At 43.2% G+C, this 26,034-nt stretch overlaps 1 protein-coding gene across 8 annotated transcripts in view; it reads left to right on the top strand.

Annotated features, from left to right (window-relative positions):
- The window catches only part of POLA1 (DNA polymerase alpha 1, catalytic subunit), a 559,576-nt gene that overhangs the window by 9,560 nt on the left and 523,982 nt on the right, over window positions 1-26,034 (top strand). For all 8 annotated transcript variants that reach the window (XM_034433156.3, XM_087871335.1, XM_087871332.1 and 5 more), the window contains exons 4-8: window positions 292-372; window positions 14,918-15,033; window positions 15,585-15,647; window positions 18,612-18,707; window positions 23,695-23,875. In XM_034433156.3, coding sequence (XP_034289047.2) covers window positions 292-372; window positions 14,918-15,033; window positions 15,585-15,647; window positions 18,612-18,707; window positions 23,695-23,875 — 537 coding nt within the window. The remainder of the gene's footprint in view (window positions 1-291; window positions 373-14,917; window positions 15,034-15,584; window positions 15,648-18,611; window positions 18,708-23,694; window positions 23,876-26,034) is intronic.

Raw genomic sequence — 26,034 nt, 5'->3', positions numbered from 1 at the left:
CTTTTAGATAGGCTGATGATAGTGATTAGTGAAAGATAACCTAAGGAATTGGAACATCGATCTCCCTAGAACTGTCCCAGCCATCTAACCATTATCGCAGCCAGTCTGCTCAGTGGTTATGGAAAATAGTAATTGTAGTTTAGTTTGAAAAACCACAGGTTTGTTATTCTACCACTGCAAAATGATGGAAGAATTGAGTGAACCTGGATTAATTTGCCTTCCTAAGTACAACTTTTAATGCAAAATATAAATATAGTGACTTGGTTGTAAAGAGTGACATTTTTCTCATAGATGGGGTTGGTTATGTAGAAGATGGCAGGGAAATTTTTGATGAAGACTTAGAAGATGATGCTCTTAATTCTGACGAGAAACGTGAGTACATTTTTTTCAGCAACTTTCTCTAATATACAGTATGTTACAGGAGTACACCCCTTCACATGGGGCTCCCCTTGAAGAGCGCTTGGAGGCTCCAACTGGTCCAGAATGCGGCCGCGCGGGTGATTATGGGGGTGACTCGGCACACCCACTTAACACCTCCTGTGCGAGCTGCACTGGCTCCCAGTGGTCTTCTGGTGCGATTCAAGGTGTTGATCACCACCTTTAAAGCGCTCCATGGCTTAGGACCGGGGTATATACGAGATCACCTTCTGCCACCGATAGCCTTCCACCGGCCAATACACTCCCACAGAGAGGGGCTCCTCAGGGTGCCGTCGGCCAAACAATGCCGACTTGTTACCCCCAGAGAGAGAGACTTCTCTGTGGGGGTACCAACCCTCTGGAATGAGCTGCCCCTAGAGGTTCGTATGATCCCCGACCTGCGTACCTTTCGTCGTGCCCTGAAGACTCTTGTTCCAACAAGCCGGGCTGGCCTAATATGAATTTTATAATGGGCGTGTGTTAGTTTTTAATCTGTGGGCCAAATTTTTATATATTCGATTTTAAATTGTTTTTAAATTCTGTAAATCTATATGTGTTTTAATATGGCTGTACATCACTCTGAGTCCTTCGGGAGAAGGGCGGTATAGAAGTCCAATAAACATAAACATAAACATAAAATAATGCAACACACAGCCATTAATGTCTAAACTGCTGGCAACAAAAGTGAGTACACTCCTAAGTGATAATGTCCAAACGGGGCCCAAAGTGTCAATATTTTGTGTGGCCACCATTATTTTCCAGAACCGCCTTAACCCTCTTGGGCTGTTGTGGCCCGCCAGCGGCCTGCGCGGATCATGGCTGATCCCGACGACGAGGCTGGTGTGGGGTTGCACCAGCAGCCTGTGCAGCCGGCACTCGCGTCAGACAGCGAGGAGGCTGAAGAGGATGTGGTGCCAGAGGCATAGACTCAGCCTGGGCCTTCAGAACCTCCAGAGGCTCCTTCAAGTGGAGAGAGCGAAGTGGAGGGGCCTCTCCTCAATGCTTGAGCACGCAGGGCTACCAAAAGGCAGGAGTGGCTAATCAGGAGGAGGAGGTCTCCTTGGGAATAAGGTTTGAGGATAATTGGCCACTCCCTTAGCCTATTTAAGTCGCACACAGTTAGTAATTTCTTGCTGGAAACAACGTGTAATTATTACAGAGCATTTTTGAAGAGCGAATGTCTTAACGTATCTTGTTTTCTGGGCTGGTTGCCAAGCTTTGCGGGACTTTGTTTATTCTTGGTACGTTATAACTTTGATAAGGACCGTTGGTGTGTGTCACAATCCTTGGAAATCTGGAGCTGGGGCAGAACATGGGCATAGAGATCACCAGAGCTTCACAGGTTGCCACTGGAGTCCTCTTCCACTCCTCCATGACAACATCATGGAGCTGGTGGATGTTAGAGATCTTGCACACCTCCACCTTCTATTTCAGGATGCCCCACAGATGCTCAATAGGGTTTAGGTCTGGAGACATGCTTGGCCAGTCCATCGCCTTTACCCTCAGCTTCTTTAGCAAGGCAGTGGTCGTTTTGGAGGTGTGTTTGGGGTCATTATGTTGGAATACTGCCCTGCAGTCCAGTCTCCGAAGGGAGGGGATCATGCTCTGCTTCAGTATATCACAGTACATGCTGGCATTCATCGTTCCCTCAATGAACTGTAGCTCCCCAGTGCCAGCAGCGCTCATGCAGCCCCAGACCATGACATTCCCACTGTTAGGGTGTATAAATCCTGTTTCCCCCCCCCGGGGGGTAATTGCACTTAATTAGAGACGGACACAATTAACACACTTAATTAAAGATTTCAATGTAAAATATCTCTGCAAGGCTTTGGCAAAAATTTCACTCATCTGCTTATTTGGACTAATGTAAACAATATCATCAACATAAACAAGAACTATCTCATATGTATTGTTAGATCTTTTTGTGAACACGCACTCATCAGTTTCGGACTTAATAAAGCCCATTGAATTTAGTTTGTCAGTAAGACATAAGTACTACATTAAACCAGACTGTTTCAGACCATAAAGACTTTTGTGTAGAAACTAGGTATCCCCTTCTTGCTGTCGGAACCCTGGAGGACCTCTCACGTAGATCTCTTCATCTAGGTCAGCATGTAGATAAGCCATGTCAACATCGAACTGGAAAGCTTCTAAACCAAGGACAGTTGCAGTTGCTAAAGCAATTTTTACACTCTCAGTCCGGACTGTCGGTGAGTAGGTATTTGTGTAGTCCTCAGGATAACATTGAGCGAAACCCTGAGCTACAAGTCTGGCCTTGTACAGTGACTCACCATTTGGCTTCTTTTTGATTCTGTAGACCCATCAAGTGCCAATGACCCTTTTATTTGCTGGAGGTTTTGCAGGTGTAAACACCTTGTTTCTTTAGACTGTCCATTTCAACCTGCGTTGCCTCATACCATTTGTCTTGCTCTGAATCAGGAAGATGTTTGATTTGCGTGAACGTATCAAAGGCAAGGGTGTTTTTGTCAGTTGCCACGAATATCGCTGTGGAGGGATCCCCTTTGTGGCCGTCTTGGAACGTCTCGGAACAACAGTCCATTCTTATTCTGCTTCATCCTCGTCCTCACATTCATCGCTAGCGGCAGCATCAGCGGCTTGCGAAGACAAGGTTGAGAAGAACTAATGGAATCTTGATCATCAATCTGCGCGGCATCAGCAGTATCATCTCTAGGAAAATAAACTCCAGGATCATTGGAATGAATCCTGGACCAGTCAACATCTTCCTCAAAATTAGCAGATTGGGAAATCACAATTACATATTTGGAGTCAATAAATTTGCTCCACTTTGAGTTATCATCAATGCCCATAAATCTCAGTCTCTTTGCTGCTGGACCTCCTTTTTTTCTTTGAGCTAAGGGAATGTTCACCATAGCGTATGAACCAAAAATATGGCTGTTTTTTGTGATCGGGCTTGTATCTGTAACACATGAAGAAAGGAGTCTGAATTATTACACTGCTCCAAGTACAGTTGACAATGTAATTTGCATATTTGATAGCTTCACCCCAGTATGGGTTGTTAAGGTTGGCGTCTTCTAGGAGACAACACATCATGGTTTGCAGTACCCCTTGTCGTCTCTCTGCGACCCCGTTATGAGCCGGTGTGTAAGGGGCCGAGGTCTGATGAAGAATTCCATTTTTACGCATCCAGTCCTAGAAACGCTGAGACATGAATTCAGCACCACGATCACTCTGGATTCTGGCGATGCGGACTTGGTGTTGGGTAGAAAGAGCAGCAAAGTCTTTAAAGATCTGAAAGGACTCAGATTTTTCTTTCATAGGATATACATATCCGTATCTAGAGTAATTATCAACAATTGTTAGAAAATATTTTTACCACCAAGTGTTGGTTTGAAAGGACCTACTATGTCAGTGTGTAGCAAATCAAAAATGCGTGTTGACAGGCGTGTAGCGCATTTGGGAATGGCTGCTGCTTTGGATTTGGCTTTCTTGTAGACAGCACAATCCAAAAACACCTTACACCCCTTTAGATCCAAACCTTTTGCCAAGTCCGGCATCTTCCTAAGAACACGGAAACTGGCATGCCCCAATCTTCTATGCCATTTATGGATACATCTGGAATGCAAAGGTTTACCAGTTAGTGAATTCTCAACATTAACGGTTTTATTAGGAACCCCAGGCTTGCTCTGAGCAACCTGTTTCCTAATTTTCCTTTTGTTGGCTTTAGGAGCCTTTGGAGTAGCAACAGGATCTCTCTCTGGAACATCTCTCTCTGGGCCTGTGCTCTCCTCTTTTGGAGCTTGCATACTTGCCTGTGCTTGTGATTTAGGCTTTGGCTTTAAGTAATAAACACCACCAATTAACATGGTTTCAGCAACAATATTGAGGATCCAGTTGTGGGGGCAATAAGCTGACTTTGTATAAATATACAAAAGGATGAAGGCTGTTGCTGAGCACATAGTAAGCCGCCCTGAGTCTCTGTAGAAGGGCAGCATATAAATCAAATTTTTTTTTAAAAAATCTCCATTTTTAACTATGTAACTTGCTTTTTCAAGGTGGTGGACTTGGAACTTTAACACTCTAGATAAGTGACACTGACTAAGCAAATTACTATTTGCTGTTGGTATATAATAAACATCAGGAATGAATGCTTCGAGCTTTTCAACATAAACAGTTCCTTTTCCTTTGACCTGACAAGGATGATTGGAAAAAGAATAAAGTTCACGTAGTTCAGGTTCAGACTCGTGCATCTCTGTGAAAAGTTCCTTTCTGTAAGTAACATGCAATGCTGCACCACTGTCCAAAGTCCACAGTAGTCGTCTGTCGTACTCTGGTTGAGGTTGTGGATCATTGGTTAAAGCCAATGTGGCGAGTGGAGATTGCGGATCACGCCTGGGACCACGACGACTTTGTCTTCTGCCTCCTCTGGAATCTGTTCCTCGGGGCTGGTACGAGACGGGAGCTGGAACTCGTTGGGGACAATCCCGGGTGGCATGTCCCACACGATTACAGATATAGGGAACATAGGCTCTTCCTCGGAAGGGACGCCTCGCTGGAGCTCTTGATGCGAATGGTCCTTGCAAATATGGCGTGGCTAACATGAGTGCTTCTTCTTCAGTTAAAAGTCTGCATACATGGTCTACTGTGTGTTGAGCAATAGCACTTGATTAATCTTTGTAATGGCATTTTTCCATTCATAATTCATAATTCAATGAGTTGATATTAATGCTTATCATTTGAATATCATCCATAAGATAGCCTCTTTCTCTCAATTCTTTTCTCATTCCTTTCAGTTTGGTTAAATGTCCTCCGATTTGTTCACCAGGTTTCAATCTCAAACCATGGAACTCAGACATGAGCAAACATGAAGATTCAATTGAAACAGGCCTGTAGCAATTTTCCAATTGGACCCAAGTTTGTTGGGCTGTTGCATCAGGCAGAAAGGTAACCTGCAGTTCAGTATCCATGGACATCAATAATGTTGTGCAAGCTTTAGTCTCTAAGTCTCTTATTGCAGGAGTCCATGGCTGGGCAGGAGGATTAAAAACCATACAGTGAGTACCTTCTCTGTGGAGCAATAGTCCAACCTCACTGACCCAGGCCTTATAATTCTGTCCTGACATCTTTAATTTTGACTCACCAGCCAGTGGAGCAAGAGAAGATGCTAGTTGAGGAATATGCATTTGGTATGTTGGCTGTGCCGGTAAAAATACTTGTGCTTGTTGTGGACCAAAAAATGGCCCTGGTTGTGCCGCTGGAGGTGGACCAGTAGCTGGTCCTGGTTGTACAGCTGGAGGCACTTGTGCATGCACTTGAAAATGTGGTGGTGTATTGGAATTTGCTGTGCTCCAGCTTCCACTTGTGTTTGAGCTTGGAGCTATTGCATTTGAGCTGCAATATTAACATGGCCTGCTGGAGATGCAGTCATTTGCCTTTGCTGCATTAAGCGTTGTTGTGCTCCATCTAAAAAGACACCAGCACCACCAGGGGGTGCTGAAGATTGGGCCTGTGGAGACATTTGTTGCATTGCCGCCTGAATATCTGAGTGAGTTAAGGACATGTTTGATAAAGTCTGATGCAATACTTGTAATTCTTGTAATCTGCAATACATGTCGGCTTTCTCTAGGAAATTACTTTCGCCAGTAGATGGTGCTGCACCTTTAGTTTCAGGCAGCTCAGATAACCTTTCTGCTTTCATGGCATGATGTGTAATTTGAGGAGACACCAGATCACGAGACAAATGTGACATGAATACAGCTTTCTGTTCTGATTGGCCTGATACGACACTCTCTTGTGGGCGTGTCTTAGGCTTCGAAGAAGAAGGCAAGATGGAGGTTTCAGGAATTTTAAAAACAGGAGACTCCGTCATATCTGGCTCGAGCATAGATAAAGTCGCTTTTGCCTGGCATAGCTCACGTTCAAAAAATTTTATGTGATCATGATAGCTTTTTATAGTTTTCTCATTCAGGGTGAGCTCAGGGCTTCGAGGAGAATAACGAATTACTTCTCTCGGTGTGGGAGGAACGTTGAGCCATTTGGCTTTGCACCAAGCCTTTCAAAACTTTGGGCTTCTGCAGGAATTGTTTGAGAGCATGCATAATCAGAAGGGGAAATCACTAATGTTAGCACTTCGCCTTCCAAAGCAGCTTTTCTATTTTATTCTTCCTGAAGCCTCTGTAACAGCATTTCGTCTGTTTCTTCTACTCCTCCCACGGCTCCTTCTTCTAGCCAGGTGGCTGAAGCGAGCGGCTGGAAATTTGAAAATCTTCTTTCTGCCTCTTCTTCGTCGGAGAGAAGCAAATCACAATGCTCTGAGTTTCATTTTCCCTTTTTTCTTCTTTTTTGGCATTTTAGCAGTCAATTAATCAGCGTTCCGCAGTCGCTAAATTAATCATTGTCTAATTAGCCTAGACGCTTATCAGTTAAAGTAATTAGCAAAGGAAAAAGCCATAATTCCAACCATCCTCTGCTACCAGGGTGTATAAATCCCGTCCCCCCCCCCCGGGAGTAATTGCACTTAATTAGAGACGGACAGTGGCTTTCCTTTGCTGCATACTTTAGGAGAAAATAAGCCGGGATATATTCTAAGAAACACATTTTATTATAAAGAAATAAAAAAAGAATCTTACTAGCTATTAATTACATCTTGGCAAACTTCCCTGCTTTGCCGGCAGAAGTTCTGGCAGACGAACAAAAGAAAAAGAAAGAAGGGTGAAAAGAATGTGGACATGCGCAGTGGTTCAGAGATAAGACTCAGATCAGTCTACCGTAAGTCTCAGAATGGGAGCCCAGTTGACAAATACAAGAACGCAGCGACACCCACCACCATGCATGGCTGTAGGCAAGATACACTTGTCTTTGTATTCCTCACCTGGTTGCTGCCACAGACGCTTGACACCATCTGAACCAAATAAGTTTATATTGGTCTCATCGGACCACAGGACATGGTTCCAGGAATCTACTTGTCTGCAGCAAATCATTTATGGGTTTTCTTGTGCATCATCTTTAGAAGAGGCTTTCTTCTGGGACGACAGCCCTGCAGACCAATTTGATGCAACGTGCGGCGTATGGTCTGAGCACTGACAGGCTGACCCCCCCCACCACCCCTTCAACCTCTGCAGCAATGCTGGCAGCACTCATACATCTATGACGCCAGGAAGAGAAAATGGCTACTTGAGTCTCATTTAGACATTATCACTTAGGGGTGTACTCATTTTTGTTGCACAGCAGTTTAGACATTAATGGCTGCGTGTTGCGTTATTTTGAAGGGACAGCCCATTTATACTGTGTGTGAGTGTGAGAGAGAGAGAGAGAGAGAGAAACTGCGGAGAGGAAACCCTTTCAAATAGTCATTGTTGCAGCAGCCTGAGCAACACTCGAGCTCCAGGCCTGCGTTGTGGCCCGCCAGCAGCCTGCGGACCTGGCAGCAGAGTCGGACAGTGTGGAGGCTGGGGAGGACAATGGGTCAGTCATGGAGTCAGGGGAAGGCCTGGACGAAGACTCTGCATCAGAGGTAGAGATGGGGCCAGAGCCATCTGGGAGCAATGCACGGACTCCAGAGCCTCGAGAGGCGGACAGCAGAGAGGCAGAGGAACAAGAGGAGCCTGTTCCTAGTGCACACATGTGAAGAGCTGCCAGAAGGCAAGAGGAGCTGAAGCAAAAAGGACAACTCGGGAGTAAGGCGAGAAGATGATTGGTCACTACCATAAGACTTAAAAGAGCAGCAACGAGCCGTTGTGTTCTTTGTAGAAAAGCAACGTGGATTCCAGTGCTTCTTGTCAGCGTCTCTTGAATGTTGTGGGGTTTTTGCCAAGAAAAGCCTTTGGCAGGTTGCCAAAGACATCAAAGGTTGGTGATAAGGCTGTATGATTGGTTATGAAGAATTTGTTTTGGACTAAGCTGAGAATTAATTCATTCTCAGCTGTTTTAATAAAATAAGTTTCTTCAGGACTGAATTGTGTTTGGTAATCACTACATGGGCCTCGGTCACAACAGTCTGGAGGAGTGCAAACTGTGCTCGCTGCCTGCTTCATAGCCACAAGGTGAGCTGCGGAAGAGAGGACCCTTTGGCTGCAAGGTTGCCTGGTGTCGTGGGCAGGGCTAGGGCTGGCAAGAATGTGCCAGAAACATCTCCAGGTGCCTGGAGAGACAGAACTTCCAGCCCTTGCTAAATCAGCTGATCCACAGGCTGCGGTTAAGGGACTGAGCAGCCATGAGGTGATTGTGCTCGCTGCCTCTTGCATCTCAAAAAAAATAAGACCTCCATGAAAAGTAGCCCTAGCATTTGACAAAGTAGACCACAGTCTACTCCTTGATAAGCTAGAAAAATGTGGGATAGACAGCGTCATCACCACATGGATTTGTAAGAGGCTGACAAGCAGTACTCAACAAGTAGTCCTTAATGGTACTACATCTACATGGAGGGATGTAAGCAGTGGGGTAACACAAGATTCTGTCTTAGTCCCACTACTTCTCTATAGCTTCATAAATGACTTAGATAAGGGAATAGAAGGGGAACTCATCAAACTTGCAGATGATGCTAAGCTGGCAGGAATAGCCAACACCCCAGAAGACAAGCTCAGGATCAAAAAAGATCTTTACAGACTTGAACAATGGGCCCTATCCAACAAAATGAAATTTAGTGTGGAGAAAAGCAAGGTTTTAGACTTGGGCAGGAAAACCCAAAGTTTTAAGTACAGAGTAGGCAAAACCTGGCTCAAAAACAGTAACTGTGAGAGGGATCTTGGAGTCCTAATGGACAATCACTTAAACATGAGCCAGCAGCCAAAAAAGCTAATACAATCCTTGGTTGTCTAAACAGAGGCATAGATTCAGAATCATGTGAAATATTAGTACTGCTTTATAAAGCCTTGGTAAGACCACACCTGGAATACTGCATCCAGTTTTGATCACCACATTACAAAAAAGATGTTGAGATTTTGGAAAAAGTGCAAAGAAGATAATTAAAGGCTTGGAGACTAAAACATATGTAGAAGGTTTCAGGATTTGGGTTTGGCTAGTCTAGAGAAAAGAAGGACTAGTGGGGACATGATAGCAGTTTTCCAGGCTGTCACAAAGAGGAGCGGGTCATTTAATTTACCAAAGCATCAGAGGGCAGGATGAGAAACAATGGATGGAAACTAATCAAGTAGAGAAGCAACCTGGAATCAAGGAGAAATTTCCTAACAACGAGGACAATTAAGTAGTGAAACAGCTCGCTGTCAGACATTATAGGTGCTTCATCACTGGAGGTTTTTAAGAAGAAAGGTGGTACGAAGAACCCTCTCTGTGGGCACGCGCACCATTGCCAGCTGCTCCTCTGGGTTCCGGTGCACTGGCCAGCTGGTCTTTGCGGGCGCCAGAGCTCCGGAAAACAGCCTGTAAACAGCTCAAAACATGGCCAAAATGGCCCGTTTTCTGGGCTGTTTTCGCATCATTTTCAGGCTGTTTTTCGGGCCATTTTCAGGCCATTTTTTGGACTGTTTTCTGGGCTGTTTTCAGGCCTGAAAAACAGCCTGAAAACAGGTATGTGCGCGCCAGCCAGATGGACTTTGGGTTTCCGGTGGTCTGGCGCGCGCACATGCACGCACGTTCCAGTTTGGGCACTCGGTGCCGAAAAGGTTTGCCATTACTGGTATAGGATCTCCTGCTTGAGCAGAGGCTGGACTAGAAACCTACACCATATACACAATTATTAGGCAAATGAGTATTTTGACCATATCATCATTTTTATGCATATTTTCCACCTCCAAGTTGTATAAATTTGAATTCTTAGTGGATATAAGCATATCAGGTGATGTGTATTTGTGTAATGAGGGAGGCCTGAGGAATGTGGCCCGAGGAAATCAATACACTATATCAAGGTGTTCATAATTATTAGGCAGCTTTTTTTCCTCAGGCAAAATGGGCCAAAAAGGATTTAACTGAAATCTCTGAAAAGGCAAACATTGTAAAAAGTCTTTCAGAAGGATGTAGCGCTCTTGAAATTGCTGAGATATTGGAGCATGATCACAGAACCATCAAATGTTTTGTTGCAAATAGTTAACAAGGTCACAAGAAATGTGTTGAGAAAAAAAGACGCACATTAACTGCCAAAGATTTAAGAAAAATCAAACATGAAGCTACCAGGAACCCATTATCCTCCAGTGCTGTCATATTCCAGAACTGCAACCCACCTGGAGTGTCCAGAAGTACAAGGTGTTCAATGCTCAGAGACATGGCCAAGGTATGGAAGGTTGAAACCCGACCACCACTAAACAAGACACATAAGTTGAAACGGCAAGACTGGGCCAAAAAATATCTGAAGACAGATTTTTCAAAAGTTTTATGTACTGATGAGATGACAGTGACTCTTGATGGACCAGATGGATGGGCCTGTGGCTGGATCAGTAATAGACACAGAGCTCCACTTTGACCAGCAAGGTGGAGGTGGGGTACCGGTATGGGCTGGTATTATTAAAGATGAGCTAGTTGGACCTTTTTGGATTGAAGATGGACTCAATTCCCAACCGTGCAACGCTAGGTCTGTGGTAAATAAGGCCCCCCTCATTCACGATCTTATCCAGGAGGGGGGAGCGGACCTGGCTGGTATTACGGAGACCTGGTTGGGACCGGAGGGAGGAGTCCCTCTGGTCGAGATGTGCCCACCAGGTTTCAGAGCATTCCATCAGCCGAGAGCCCAGGGGAGGGGCGGGGGGGTGGCGGTTATTATTAAAGAAGGTCTTGGTCCGAGGGAGACCACTGTGCCTCAGACTGCCGGATGTGAGTCCCTCTTCGTGAGATGGGGTCATGGGGTTCAGATGGGCTTGCTGCTTGCGTACCTGGCTCCCTGCCACGTGGCAGCAGCCCTGCCTGAGCTACTCGACGTGATAGCCACGGTGGCAGTTGATACACCCAGGCTTATGGTCATGGGTGATTTCAATTTGCCATCCGTTGGTGAAACGTCTGGGATGGCTCGGGAGTTCATGGCTTCCATGACGGCCATGGACCTGACCCAGTTAGTTCATGGCCCCACTCACGGGGGGTACACACTCTAGACTTGATTTTTGTCTCTGGCCAGTGGTTTTTTTTTTTTTTTTTAATTTGATTTATATGCCGCCCTTCTCCGGAGACTCAGGGCGGCTTACAGTGCGTTAAGCAATAGCCTTCATACTTTTGTACATTTATACAAAGTCAGCTTATTGCCCCCACAAACTGGGTCCTCATTTAACCTACCTTAGAAAGGATGGAAGGCTGAGTCAACCTTGAGCCTTGGAGAGATTCGAACCAGCAGTAAATTGCAGGCAGCTGTGTTAATAACAGGGTGCTTTAAACCACTGTAGTACCAAGGCTCTTGGTTGAGTGATCTTGTTATAGGGGATATAGACATGGAACCCTTGTCATGGTCAGATCACTCACTCCTTCGTCTGGACCTTCGTACCGCTACACCCCGCCGCAGGGAGGCGGACCCAATTAGATGGGTCCGCCCCAGGCGCCTGATGGATCCTGATAGGTTCCAGACGGAGCTTGGGCCAATTCCTGATGATCTGGCACACGACTCGGCCGAGGACCTGGTAGCTGCCTGGGATCGGGCGGCTGGTGGGGCCTTGGATCGAGTCGTGCCTTTGCGGCCTCTGACCCGCTGTCGATCCCTCGCGGCTCCTTGGTTCACCGAGGAGCTGAGGGAGATGAAACGCCGGAAAAGACGCCTAGAGAGCGGTTGGAGGGCCAGTCGCGCTGAATCTGACCGAACACTGGTAAGGTCGCATATTAAGACCTACCTAGTGGCGATAAAGATGGCAAAGTTTAATTACTTTTCCGCCTCTATTGCGTCATCAGGGAATCGTCCGGCAGCCCTGTTCAGGGTAACCCGCTCCCTGCTCCATCTGGGAGCGCGGGAGGATCCCTTGGAAGGCAGGGCGGAGGATTTCGGACAATACCTGTATGACAAAATCGCTCAGATCCGGGGGGACTTGGACTCTGACTGGGTAGATCAGGGCAGGGTGACGAGGAATAGTCTTGAGAATGTTATCTGGGGGGGAGTTTGATGCTGTGACTCCCGATGATGTGGACAGGATTTTGGGGAGACTTAGTGCGGCCACATGTTTACTGGACCCGTGTCCCTCCTGGTTGGTACTGGCCTCCCGGGAGGTTACATGAGGCTGGCTCCAGGGTGTTATCAACGCTTCATTGAGTGAGGGTCACTTCCCCGCGGCCTTGAAAGAGGCGGTGGTGAGGCCTCTCCTCAAGAAGCCGTACCTGGATCCGGCAATATTGGCTAACTATCGTCCTGTCTCCAACCTTCGCTTTCTGGCGAAGGTTGTTGAGAGTGTGGTCGCGCGACAGTTTCCGCAATTCCTGGAGGAAACATCCTATCTGGATCCGTTCCAGTCTGGTTTCAGGCCTGGGCACAGCATGGAAACGGCATTGGTCGCGTTGGTTGAAGATCTCTGGAGGGCCCGGGACAGGGGTTGCTCCTCTGTTCTGGTCCTGTTAGACCTCTCAGCGGCTTTTGATCCCATCGACCATGGTATCATGCTGCACCGGTTGGAAGAGTTGGGGATGGGGGGCACCGTGTTACGGTGGTTCTCCTCCTTTCTCTCCGACCGGTCGCAGTTCGTGTTGGCAGGGGGGCAGAAGTTGACCTCGAGGCCTCTTATATGTGGAGTGCCTCAGGGGTCGGTCCTCTCGCCCCTCCTGTTCAACATTTATGTGAAGCCGCTGGGCGAGATCATCCGTGGCTTTGGGGTGAGATACCATCAGTACGCTGATGATACTCAGCTGTACATCTCCACCCCAGGTCACCCCAATGATGCCCTTGAAGTGATGTCCCAGTGCCTGGAGGCTGTACGGATCTGGATGGGGAGGAACAGGCTCAAGCTCAACCCTTCCAAGACTGAGTGGCTGTGGTTCCCGGCATCCCGATATAGTCAGTTGACTCCATCACTGACTATTGGGGGCGAGTCTTTGGCCCCCACAGAGAGGGCTCGCAATCTGGGAGTCCTCCTGGATACGCAGCTGTCCTTGGAGGAACATCTGACGGCTGTAACCAGGGGGACCTTTTATCAGGTTCGCCTGATCTGCCAGTTGCGGCCCTTTCTTGATCGGGATTCCCTGTGCACAGTCACTCATGCCCTCGTGACCTCTCGCCTTGATTACTGTAACACTCTCTACATGGGGCTCCCCTTGAAGAGCACCCGGAGGCTCCAACTGGTCCAGAACGCAGCAGCGCGGGTAGTGACGGGAGCAGCATGGCGCTCCCATGTAACACCGCTCCTGCGTGAGCTGCACTGGCTCCCAGTGGTCTTCCGGGTGCGCTTCAAGGTGTTGGTTATCACCTTTAAAGCTCAATCACACCATTCATGGCCGGATCTCGCCAGATCACAAGAGCGAGATCAACGGCCCCAGGCCTGTCAGAAAAGCCAGGTCTTCACCGCTTTTCGGAAGGCCAATAGGGTGGGGATGGTCCGGACCTCAGGAGGTAACTGGTTCCAGAGAGCTGGGGGAGCCACAGAGAAGGCCCTCCCCCGCGGGCCCGCCAGCCGGCATTGTTTAGCTCCCGGGACCTGGAGGAGACAAATTCTGTAGGATCTTAATCCTCCAAAATACAACTTGCCTAATAATTGTGCACACAGTATATTGTTCGTACTGTATGCAGATTTAGAATATACAGCCACTCCATAAGCAAACTGCATCCATATTTTAATATTTATCCAACATTATCTAAAATGTAGCCATACTATACTGCAGCGTTTTTATAGCTTTCATTACATCAGTATTCTATTGTACAGTAATGTAATACCTATTTCAATTCTGCCCTCAACATAATGCTGTTATACCCATTCATATCTAGAACGTTTCTTCCTAGATTCCTGTGTTTCGGTTTCATCCCATACAACTTCATTATTTTTTATTTCTATCTACTCTGGCAGAATAATTGTTTAACTTTCTTTACCCACTTCTAAAACATCTTATCTTTCCTTCAAAACTATTTTACATTTTCCTCTAGTTCTATTTGATTACATATTTTGCAACTCCTTTTCCTCTTTTTTTGCGATAATTATTCTCTTGTATGCATTTTGTCCTCATCCACAGACCCTTTCACATTATTCTATTAAGAATTTTGATGAGGGAGGGTTAGTTTATGAGGTGCTGGAAATGCATTCTCGTGATTTGGCCTGGGAATAATGAATCCTTAGATGCCTTGCTGCTTTGCCTATGCTTTGCCAATCTGCCTAACATAATGGCAGATTGTTCCTTTTCCATTCCCATTCTCTTTACCTTTTGTTCAAGGTTAATTAGATGACAAAGAAGGTACATGGCACAGATTTTATTGTTCAGTATTTGTACAGTGGTGACAAAAACATAAGTGCTGCATAAGCGCTTAATAACCAATAGAATGGAAGGAAAGAGAAGCCTCAGTCCTTATTTGCAACACTACACTATGATTTATTGCACATTGCACTCAAGATTGGTTTTAAATTTTTAAAAAATGATGCCTGATGAATAGATTTTTATGTATTATTTTTATTATTATTACCAGGAAGAAAAGATACAGCTTCCACATATGACGAAAACAAATTGAAGAAGACACTGGTATCAAAGCCAAACACGATTAAATCCATGTTCGTGGCTAACACTGGCAAGAAAAATGCTGATGTAAGTTTTAATTTGCATAAAATATATATTTTAGAATTGTATATTGTTCTCTCAAGTTTTTGTTATTTTATTTATTTATTTAAAACATTTATAATGCCACTGATCTTACAATCAACTCCCTATTAATTATTTCTTGTTTTCTGACATTATTTATTTATTTATTTATGTAATTTATATGCCGCCTTTCTCCCGAAGGACTCAGGGCGGTTTACAAAGAAAACATTCAACAATTCAAAAATTACATAAAAATTAAAATCCAATTAAAATTAATTAAAATTATTTTAATGTAAAAATCCCCCAACGGATCAGCCCATTTGATAAAAGAGCCACGTCTTCAATTCGCGGCGGAAGGAGAAGAAGTCGGGGGCTGTCCTAAGCCCGGTGGGCAAACCGTTCCAGAGGGTCGGCGCTCCCACAGAGAACGCTCTCCCCCTGGGGGCCGCCAGCCGACATTATTGACATTGAATTAAAGTCAAGTATATCATTGCTTACGTTGAACGGGTTTGGAAAATCTTCAAAAGTTTATGGAAAACCTATATTTTCTTTTGCAGAAAGCAATTGATCTCTCTAAAGATGATTTGCTGGGTGACATTTTGCAAGATCTGAATGCTAAGGTAGGAAATGTATGTTGTATGCATTTGTGGATGTATTTGTATTTGTATTCAGACAGAATGGTTTAGGTTTCCATGACGGCTGTGACTCATTGATCTTCAGTGTGTATTCCCCCATTTCTAATCTAATGACTGGTATTTGGAGGGCAGGGCTGAGGATTTTGGACGATACCTGTATGACAAAATCGCTCAGATCCGGGGGAATTTGGACTGTGACTGGGTAGATTCGGGCAGGGTGACGAGGAACAGTCCTGAGAACGTTATCTGCGAAGAGTTTGACTCTGTGACTCCTGATGACGTGGACAGGATTCTGGGGAGACTTAGTGCGGCCACATGTTTACTGGACCCGTGTCCCTCCTGGTTAGTACTGGCTTCCCGGGAGGTTACACGAGGCTGGCTCCAGGGAATTATCAATGCTTCGTTGAGTGAGGGTTACTTCCCCACTGCCTTGAAAGAGGCGGTGGTGAGGCCTCTCCTCAAGAAGCCTTCCCTGGACCCGGCAGTATTAGCCAACTATCGTCCTGTCTCCAACCTTCGCTTTGTGGCAAAGGTTGAGAGTGTGGTCCCGCGACAGTTTCCACAATTCCTGGAGGAAACGTCTTATCTAGATCCGTTCCAGTCGGGTTTCAGGCCTGGGCACAGCACGGAAACAGCATTGGTCGTGTTGGTAGATGATCTCTGGAGGGGGCGGGACAAGGGTTGCTCCTCTGTCCTAGCCCTGTTAGATCTCTCAGTGGCTTTTGATCCCATCGACCCTGGTATCATGCTGCACCGGTTGGAGGAGTTGGTGATGGGGGGCACCGTATTACGGTGGTTCTCCTTTCTCTCAGACCGGTCGCAGTTCGTGTTGGCAGGGGGGCAGAGGTCGACCTCGAGGCCTCTCATTTGTGGAGTGCCTCAGGGGTCGGTCCTCTCGCCCCTTCTGTTCAACATTTATGTGAAGCCACTGGGTGAGATCATCCGTGGCTTTGGGGTGAAGTACCATCAGTACGCTGATGACACCCAGCTGTACATCTCCACCCCAGGCCACCCCAACGATGCCCTTGAAGTGATGTCCCAGTGCCTGGAGGCTGTGCGGATCTGGATGGGGAGGAACAGGCTCAAGCTCAACCCTTCCAAGACTGAGTGCCTGTGGTTCCCGGCATCCCGATATAGTCAGTTGACTCCATCACTGACTATTGGGGGCGAGTCTTTGGCCCCCGCGGAGAGGGCGCGCAATCTGGGAGTCCTCCTGGATACGCAGCTGTCCTTGGAGGAACATCTGACGGCTGTAGCCAGGGGGACCTTCTGTCAGGTTCGCCTGATCTGCCAGTTGCGGCCCTTTCGTGATCGGGATTCCCTGTGCACAGTCACCCACGCCCTTGTCGTCTCGCGCCTGGACTACTGCAACGCTCTCTAGATGGGGCTCCCCTTGAGGAGCACCCGGAGGCTCCAACTGCTCCAGAATGCGGCCGCGCGGGTAATCACGGGAGCTGCCTGGCGCTCCCACATAACACCGGTCCTGCGTGAGCTGCAGTGGCTCCCAGTGGTCTTCCGAGTGCGCTTCAAGGTGTTGGTTACCGCCTTTAAAGCGCTCCACGGCATAGGACCTAGTTATGTTCGAGACCACCTGCTGCTACCGATGGCCTCCCACCGACCTGTGCGCTCCCACAGAGAGGGCCTCCTCAGCCAAACAATGTAGGCTGGTGACCCCCAGGGGGAGGGCCTTCTCTGTGGGGGCACCTACCCTCTGGAATCAGCTGCCCCCAGAGATAAGGAGAATCCAAGACCTCGGTGCCTTCCGCCGTTCCCTTAAAACTTTCTTTTTTCAGCAAGCCGGGCTGAAACATATATTTTCAATATATTTTTTAACATTTTTAAAATATTTTTAATTGGTTTGTTATTTTAAATTGGGGCCAAATTAATATATATCCTTTTAATTGTTTTTAATGTTTGTATTGTATGTTTTTATCTGACTGTACACCGCCCTGAGTCCCTCCGGAGAAGGTGCGGTATATAAATTTGAAATAAAATAAAAATAAATAAATAAATATTTAGGGCAGCTTTTTGCAAGCAAAGAAGCTTTTTGTATTTTTGTACAGGTAATCATTGACTTAGAACAGTTCATTTGGTGACCATTCAAAGTTACAAGGGCACTGAAAAAAGTGACATGACCATTTTTCAAACTTAAGACCGTTGCAGCATCCCCACGGTCATGAGAGGGCGGGCAAGGCAAAGCACCCCTCGACGTAGGGGTGCTTTGAGTGGCCTGAGTTGGCCACGCCCACCCAGCTAGTCATTAGGGCCAAGGACTGGTTGTTAAAAAATTTGCAGCTCACCACTGCCTGGGACAAATGGTATTTTGGTGAATGGGACATGCAGAGGGCCAGAGGCCCATTGGCCAGGGTGAATGGGTGGGGGAGGGCCAGCTGAGGAGGAAAGCTGGAATTAAATGGGCGGAGGCGGAAGCCTGGAGGAGGAAGAGAGCCAAGGGAAGGAGCCTGAGTGGCGTAGGAGGCTAATGCCTCCTACTAAGGCAGCATTTAACATCCAGCTGCCTGCAATTACTGCGAGTTCAATTCTCACCAGGCTCAAGGTCGACTCAGCCTTCCATCCTTTCTAAGGTGGGTAAAATGAGGTTTGTGGGGGCAATAAGCTGACTTTGTATAAAATATACAAAAGTATGAAGGCTATTGCTTAACGCATTGTAAGCCGCCCTGAGTCTCTGGAGAAGGGTGGCATATAAAAATAAATAAATAAATAAATAAAAGACCCATTTGTGGGGTAGAGGTTATAAAGCGGGAATATTGTTTTGCAACTGTACAACTGTTTCTTGAGATATTTTGAAGAAAATTCAGATATAAATTGGATAAATGAGTTCTAAAATTCTATTTAATTATAAGTCAGGTATCTTCATATATGGTTTATTTTTATTCAAATGTAAAAAAATGCCTATTAAAGTAGTATCAACATCTGTGTTCTCTATAGCCTGTTCATATAGTACCATCAGTTCCAGTGCTTAGAAAAAGGAGAATTCTTGGAACGCCATTAAATCCTTTTTCTGTGCAATCTGAAGATTCCAAGGTAATGCTCTTAAATGGGAAGTGTTGCTTTTTAGCTTTCTAGATTTTTGATGTTGTTGATACTTTGATTTTGTTTGTTGTTTTAACAAGTGGAAAATAAAACTGGCGTAATTTATTTAGTCATTAAATTGGAAAAAAAATGTACCTATGGGTGCCAATACAATTTTATTTTGCCCACTGAATTAAAGAGGCTTGCTATTGTAGGGGATATTACTTTTATTAATTTCCCTGAAGTTTGTTTTGTGCACATTTCTGTTGAAGTACAGATTGTTTATAGTATTGCAATACCAGACTTCACCAAAATGCAAAATTTAGAGGGGTAGGAATGCAACCCCAATACAAGACGATAATCACTTGGACATGTTTCAGTATAGCAAGGTTTTATCTATTAATGAGATCAAATGTGAGGTGGATTCTGAGAAGTAATGGGGATGAACTATAGATGCATGGTTCACTTGAACAAAAAGGCATTTTTGTGAACACTGTTGCTTTCTAGAAGATTACTGTTAAGGGTTATCTTAAATCATCCTTGGTTCCTAGAATCACTCTTGTCTCTTAGTATGTACTCTTCAGTATATTAACATTCCTTAGCCCTTGGAATCTTTTATACCTGAGTAGAAAAATTTCTTTTTTTTTTTTTTTGACAATTTTTATTTTTTATTTTTTCAACACATACACATAAAATACATGTTTTAAGAACAGAGCCTTGATCCGGTCATACATAGGTACTATTGCTTACTCTTCTTTATCAAACTCTTTCCCTAATTTCACCAACACTTCTTTTGAGATAAAAACCAAGTACATAAAAAAGAATTTTTCCCCATATTGTAAAATCTTAATCTAAACATTCACCTTTCTATTATATCACCACAATTTCTAATTTCCAAATAACACAACTCTGTTTTTAACTACTATTATTACTTTAAATTTTACCTATATCCCCTTATCCCAAGACCTACTTTAAGTCTTTAAGTCCTAAAAGCTCTTTTAACTTATTTCTAAATTAAACTTATCACATATTACAGTCTTTGTTTTACACAGAATTATTCCATTGTCACAATCTTATCATATTCATTTTACAATCCATAAATCATATTTCTTTTCATTATTTATCTCTTAATCATCATCTTTTCACTGTTTCCCGGCATGTTCATTTATTGTTTAGCTGATTCCCAGCATATTTATTTATTATTGCTGATTCCCAGCCTATTATTGTTGTGCTGATTCCCAGCCTATTTTTATTGTTCAGCTGATTACCAGAATCATCATTTATTATTTTAAGCTATCCTGCCTAGGAAGAACATCTCCTATTGTTTACTATTTCTCAATGTATTCATCTATTATTTAGTTGATTCCACCATATTCATTAAACATATTCTTAGTTTTACTATTTGTCTCTGTGTAACTTCCTATCTTATTTTACCATCCATTTAACTTTAAGTATTCATATTCACTCTTGTTATCATTCTATGCTTTGTTTACAATTTAACATTGAGACATAATCCATCAAATAAATCCTCATATACATCAAAACGATTTCTTAAGTTATTCTTATATTCATACATTATTATCCACCTTTACTTTAATTTTCTATTTTAATCACATTATTTTATTTTGCATCTTTATATCTTTATACCTCTATAAAACACCTTCTTTTTGCATTTAATATTTATCTAGATATTTCATTTTCATTTTTAATCAAGCTATTTTTATATTCTTATCTCCCAACCATATGCATTTGACTTCTTCGTTTCCTTGTCTGTCAATAAATCTTCCATTTCCAATTCAGTGTTATCAAATTTAATTCTCCATATATCATTTTAATTCTTTTGTTGCTTCTATTCCCTGCAAAATACATCGACTTTACTTCTCTTGTTCCTGCGCTGTTTGACTTCTTTTGTTGCCGCGCCAATTAGCAATAGTTTATAAAAGTTCCATTTGTATTTCTCTTCCTTTCCACCGAAAAGCCTTCTGTAGACAAAGCAAAAGTCTCTGTAGCCAAAATCCTATATCTATTATATGTTATTTCAAAATAATCCAAAACAAAGAGCCCATCATAGTATTTCTTTTTAAAACAGAAGATGTTTCTCTGCAAACCACATTTCCCCTTAGTTACGGCAGTATCCATTTTGTTGCAATTATGTAACAGTCTCTTTTCAACTCTCGTCTTCTTTTAAGTTTTCAAGGTGTTAATTCCCTACTTTTTTCCTTTTCTCTTTTCTTAAGATCAATTTCAATTCAAAAAGGATTTTTTCCCCAGCTTTTTTTTCTCTCTTTTTTTTAAACGTGTCTCAATGTTTGATTATTCCAATTAAGTCCATAAAGATAAATTTCCTCAAGATCAGTTTGCCAAATCTTCTATGCCCCTCACATCCATAGCCTCTGTTTTAAGGCTAGGGGTCTTTTCAGTAATAGTCAGTGCTCTGGCATTGTTACAAGCCTAAATCGGTGTAAACTCACCCGGCTTCAAAGAGTATCATTCTTAGAAAAGAATGATGAAAGAATAGAAATTCTCCTGCACATTTCTTTATTTGGTTCGTCACAGCTTCGTGGCAGCCGCCATGACTGCCGCCCCCCGCTGCCGACTCGCAGAGAGTTCCCTCCGACCTCCGAGGAACTTGCCCGTTCCTCTGGTTGTCCGAGGTGCCTCTCTTTCATCCCTGTCCACTATCGGGACGGTTCCGGTCCAAAGACCCATCGGCGGCGGTTCGTCAGCCGGGGTTTTCGCGGGACTCAGCAGAGCCGCCATTTCCCCGGCTGTATCGCCGCGACGCCAAACCGGAAGTCAAAAAATTTGTTTCTTTATATTCCTCGCAAGATAATTAGGCAAAGAGGTTTTTATTTCATTGATTATAATCAGCACCTTATTTCTGTTACACTATTTCAACTCATATATTTGTGTGCATAACAAATTCACACAATACTTGGGTCAACCAGAAGTGAGATTTATTGGAAAAGCTGTTTGCAAAGAGGTGGTGAGACTTCGGCTTGGCACAGCAACAGAAATCCACACCCAGTTACAGATCTCAGCATATTTTATACAGTTCTATCACTGGCTGCTTGTCCCTCCTAGCCAGGCCCAGTTGATAGGCCTGGTTCAGTCACATGCTTTCTGACAACCTCTGAATAGAATAGAAATAGGAATAGGAATAGAAAAGGAGAGGAGAGGGAGAGGAGAGGAGAGGAGAGGAAAGAAAAATAGTTTATTGGCCAAGTGTGATTGGACACACAAGGAATTTGTCTTGGTACATACACTCTCAGTGTACATAAAAGAAAAGATACATTCGTCAATAATCATAAGGTACAACACTTAATGATAGTCATAGGGAACAAATAAGCAATCAAATCATATTAGGAAACAGTCAATATAAATTGTAAGGATACCAGCAACAAGATTACAGTCATACAATCATAAGTGGGAGGAGATGGATGATAGGAATGAAGAGAAGATTAATAGTAATGCAAACTTAGTAACTAGTTTGACAATGTTGAGGAATTATTTGTTTAGCAGAGTGATAGAGTTCAGGAAAAAACTCTTCTTGTGTCTAGTTGTTCTGGTGTGCAGAGCTCTATTGCGTCGTTTTGAGGGTAGGAGTTGAAACAATTTATGTCCAGGATGCGAGGGGTCTGTAAATATTTTCACAGCCCTCTTTTTGAATCGTGCAGTATACAGGGCCTCAATGGCAGGCAGGTTGGTAGTAATTGTTTTTATTAATCTATTATTCTTTCATTAAAATTAATTAGGCCTGTGTTGCTAAACACCCAGCCAACCCACTTCAGTTCTCATCTTCTTGATATTCTCTTATCTTGTTTTTCTGTACAATCCAGTACCTGGTACATATCTCAAGCCAGAAGCTGTGTATGTCATTCTTCAACAGGGGTCATATATCGGGCAAACATGGCTGTGCTCTAGATATGTAATAGTGTGGCTATACTTTAAAATATTAACTCTAAGCAAATGAACAAATGAACAAATATACAAGCTATATGCTAGTCTATATTATGGCAAATTGCATGTATCCCATATTTACTTATTACCTTGTTAGGTCAAGCTTTATTAACTCTTTATGTCTTTTTTTCTGATAATAACTTTAAAGCACCCCCTACACTTGTGAAAATGTAAAGAAAATCTTATCATTTGAAAAGCCCTGCTTATTTCTAGCGCTTATGAAATTAGAGCAGGTGACGGAGGTCTTTTTCTGAAAACGCTGAAGTCCTTATTGTCATAACTTTCAAATGTTTGGTCTTCAAAGGGAATGCTCCATTTCGCATATGTTTTCTATTTAAAATGGGTACTGGTGTAAAGAACTAAAAAAAGTCTAAACAAAAAAAAAGGAATGTATGCACTATTTGTAAGAAACATACTACAGTTTATTCTTTTTTTTGAAAATTTTTTTATTTATTTTTAAAACATAAAACAACATCTTTATGGAGCAAGAGTTTGGCCTGGTATAACATAGGTATAAATTCCCAATTTCATCGATTAACATCTTAAGACAAACAAAAAATAACAAAAAAACAAAAACAAAACCGAAATCTAAACCCAATTTTTATCATTCAATCTAACATCTTATTCTAACATTTAAGTTTTTATTATGTAGTCACCCTAACTCTTAAACTTCAAATCCAAACATCACTTTATAGTATTCATTTATCATTTAAAATAAGCAGTATTTCATGTATTTTCTGTACTTCAAAGACGCAAATCAAATCAATGTTTCTTTTAGAACACATCTAATAACCAATATAAAATATTTCATTCCTCTCTGAAAGACATTTTAAAGTAAATATCCATTCTTCAAAAGTATCTCCTTCATTCCTCCTAGGTTTATTTTTAGCTAGATTGCAGCTTAGTTAGCTGGTTTATTCTTGTTACATTGTGAGCCACTCTGAATTGTCTAGAGTTGGGCAAGGCATAAACTGAATAAAATCAATTACGTTGGTGTCCATTTTTAATTGAAATTATTTGTGTTTAATTGAAATTATAGGTAACTGCTATAGTGAGAAAATCTATTCCTCCTGGAAAAAAAGAAATCCCTTCATTACAGTCTAAACATTCAGTCTCGTTAGCTAGATCAGAGGCAGTCACAGAAGAGAGTATTAATAATGAAAATGGAGTGCAACTGATGGAAAATGAACTAATAAAAATAAAAGAAGAATCTATTAAAGGTATGTGTAATACTTCTGGTAACCTTACCCTTTTCAAATATGCTAGCATTGTAAAATCTACCTTGTAATTATACTCCTTTGCCATCCAAGAGTATTTTCCAGTTTCAATATGTGGCTTCTTTTAAACCTCTGAAGACCTGTTTGCTTCAAAGAATTATATTGTACTATCCCACATGTAAACAGCAACAATAATTTAACATATTAACAGTAATACAATGAACACAAATAAAACAATGATAATCAGTGCAGTACATTTATAGGCCTGAGTCAGGAAACTGCCCAAATATGAAAACCAGTTCATGTCATATCCTGGACCAACACTTTTGAAAGCAGACAGGTCTTTAAGGCTGTTTGGAAAATTAACATCTGGATCAGTGGTGGGATTCAGCTGGTTCTCTCCGGATTGCGCGAATCTGTAGCGGCGACTGCAGGAGGCTCTGCCCATCCGCCCGGATGTAATGTGCGACTACTGTGCATGCACAGAAGGCCATGCACATCCGCTGAGGTGGCCCATGCACTCACATTTGTGAGCCAGTAGGGAAGGTTAGTGAATCCCACCTCTGATCTGGATCTCAGGGTCTGAGGTTGGGGACCACAACAGAGAAGGAAGACATATTGGGATCTAAGGCATTTTTCTTCCCTATTAATAATAGGCTGACCTGATCAATAATAAAGCTCACTGTACCTTCAGCCTTGAACTTTGTACCTAGTATTTGTGAATATAAATATATTCAGTGGCAGAAAGTTTGGATGAAATACATGTGTATAATATTCCTTGGCCTCTTAAATGCAGTTAGCTGAAGTAATCTTCTGAAGTACAAAGGATCCTTGGGTATCTTAGTGTATTTGTCCTGATATGGTCACTCACACATTGGTTACCTCCCAATTGGACTATTGCAGTGGTGAAATCCAAATTTTTTTACTACCGGTTCTGTGGGTGTGGCTTGGTGGGCATGGCAGAGGAAGGATACTGCAAAATCTCCATTCCCATCCCACTCCAGGGGAAAGATACTGCAAAATCCCCATTCCCTCCCCACTCCTGGGGGAAGGACATTGCAAAATCTCCATTCCCACCCCACTCGGGGCCAGCCAGAGGTGGTATTTGCCGGTTCTCCGAACTACTCAAAATTTCCGCTACCGGTTCTCTAGAACTTGTCAGAACCTGCTGGATATCACCCCTAGACTACTGTAATGCATTCTACATGGGGCTTCCTTTCAAAACTGTCCAGAAGCTTCAATTAGTCCAGTGCGCAACAGTGCGGGTAATTATGGATGTATCTTGTTTTGCCCATGTAACACTGCTACTTTGTGAGCTGCTCTGACTCCTTATAGGTTTCCAGATGCAGTTCAAAGTTTATTTGAACTTTATTTATTTAAAGTTTAAATGCTATTTTACATAAGGCCCTATATTATTTGAGGGAATCCTTCTTCGAGAACCTGCTCCACATGCTCCCACAAGAAGGCGTACTATAGGTGCCTTCTTTTAAATCTTGCCATTTTATGGGACTGAGGAAACATGCCTTTTCTGTGGTTGCCACTGTGGCTGGAGTGATCCCCCCCCCAAATATATGAGTAGCCTAAATTCTTCTCGCCTTTAGGAAAGCCCTTAAATCTTGGCTCTTTCCCCAAGCATTAGGGGCCAGTTGAATAGGTTTCCTCCATGTGATTGTCTTGTTGTGTGGTCACCATTTTACATTCTATTTGTATATTTTGACTGTTTGTTACAGATAGTTTTCTTTGGATTATTTTTCCTGTTTTGTGTTTAGAGTCTACACTGCCCAGAATCTTACTGTTTGAGTTTGATGGCTTTATATATTTTGAAGTCAATCAGTCAATCAAGACTTTCCTGGCACTGCCCATATATTCACTTATTAGGTGAATTTAATGAAAGTTTTATTCTCTGTGTTAATGGCCCCTTTATAAATACATATAAACTAAGTACATAGTTTACATTATTTAATTAAAAATTTTACACAATTGACAGTGGAATCTGTCTTTGTGTAGAAAGCATAGACACTGTTTTTCTTTTGTGTGTTAGTAATACATGACAGAAATAATTCACTTTAAGAACCAGAATATTCACAATGCTTCTCAATTGCTGAAGAGTTTCCTGAGACAATAATCTCTAGTCTGTAGCCTAAATATTTATTATCTACTTG

This window comes from Pantherophis guttatus, chromosome 5, assembly GCF_059756535.1.
Source record: "Pantherophis guttatus breed Tessera chromosome 5, ASM5975653v1, whole genome shotgun sequence".
Classification (NCBI taxonomy): domain Eukaryota; kingdom Metazoa; phylum Chordata; class Lepidosauria; order Squamata; family Colubridae; genus Pantherophis; species Pantherophis guttatus.
The sequence above is the reverse complement of the archived record's forward strand: the minus strand, read 5'-3'. Positions and strand labels throughout refer to the sequence as shown.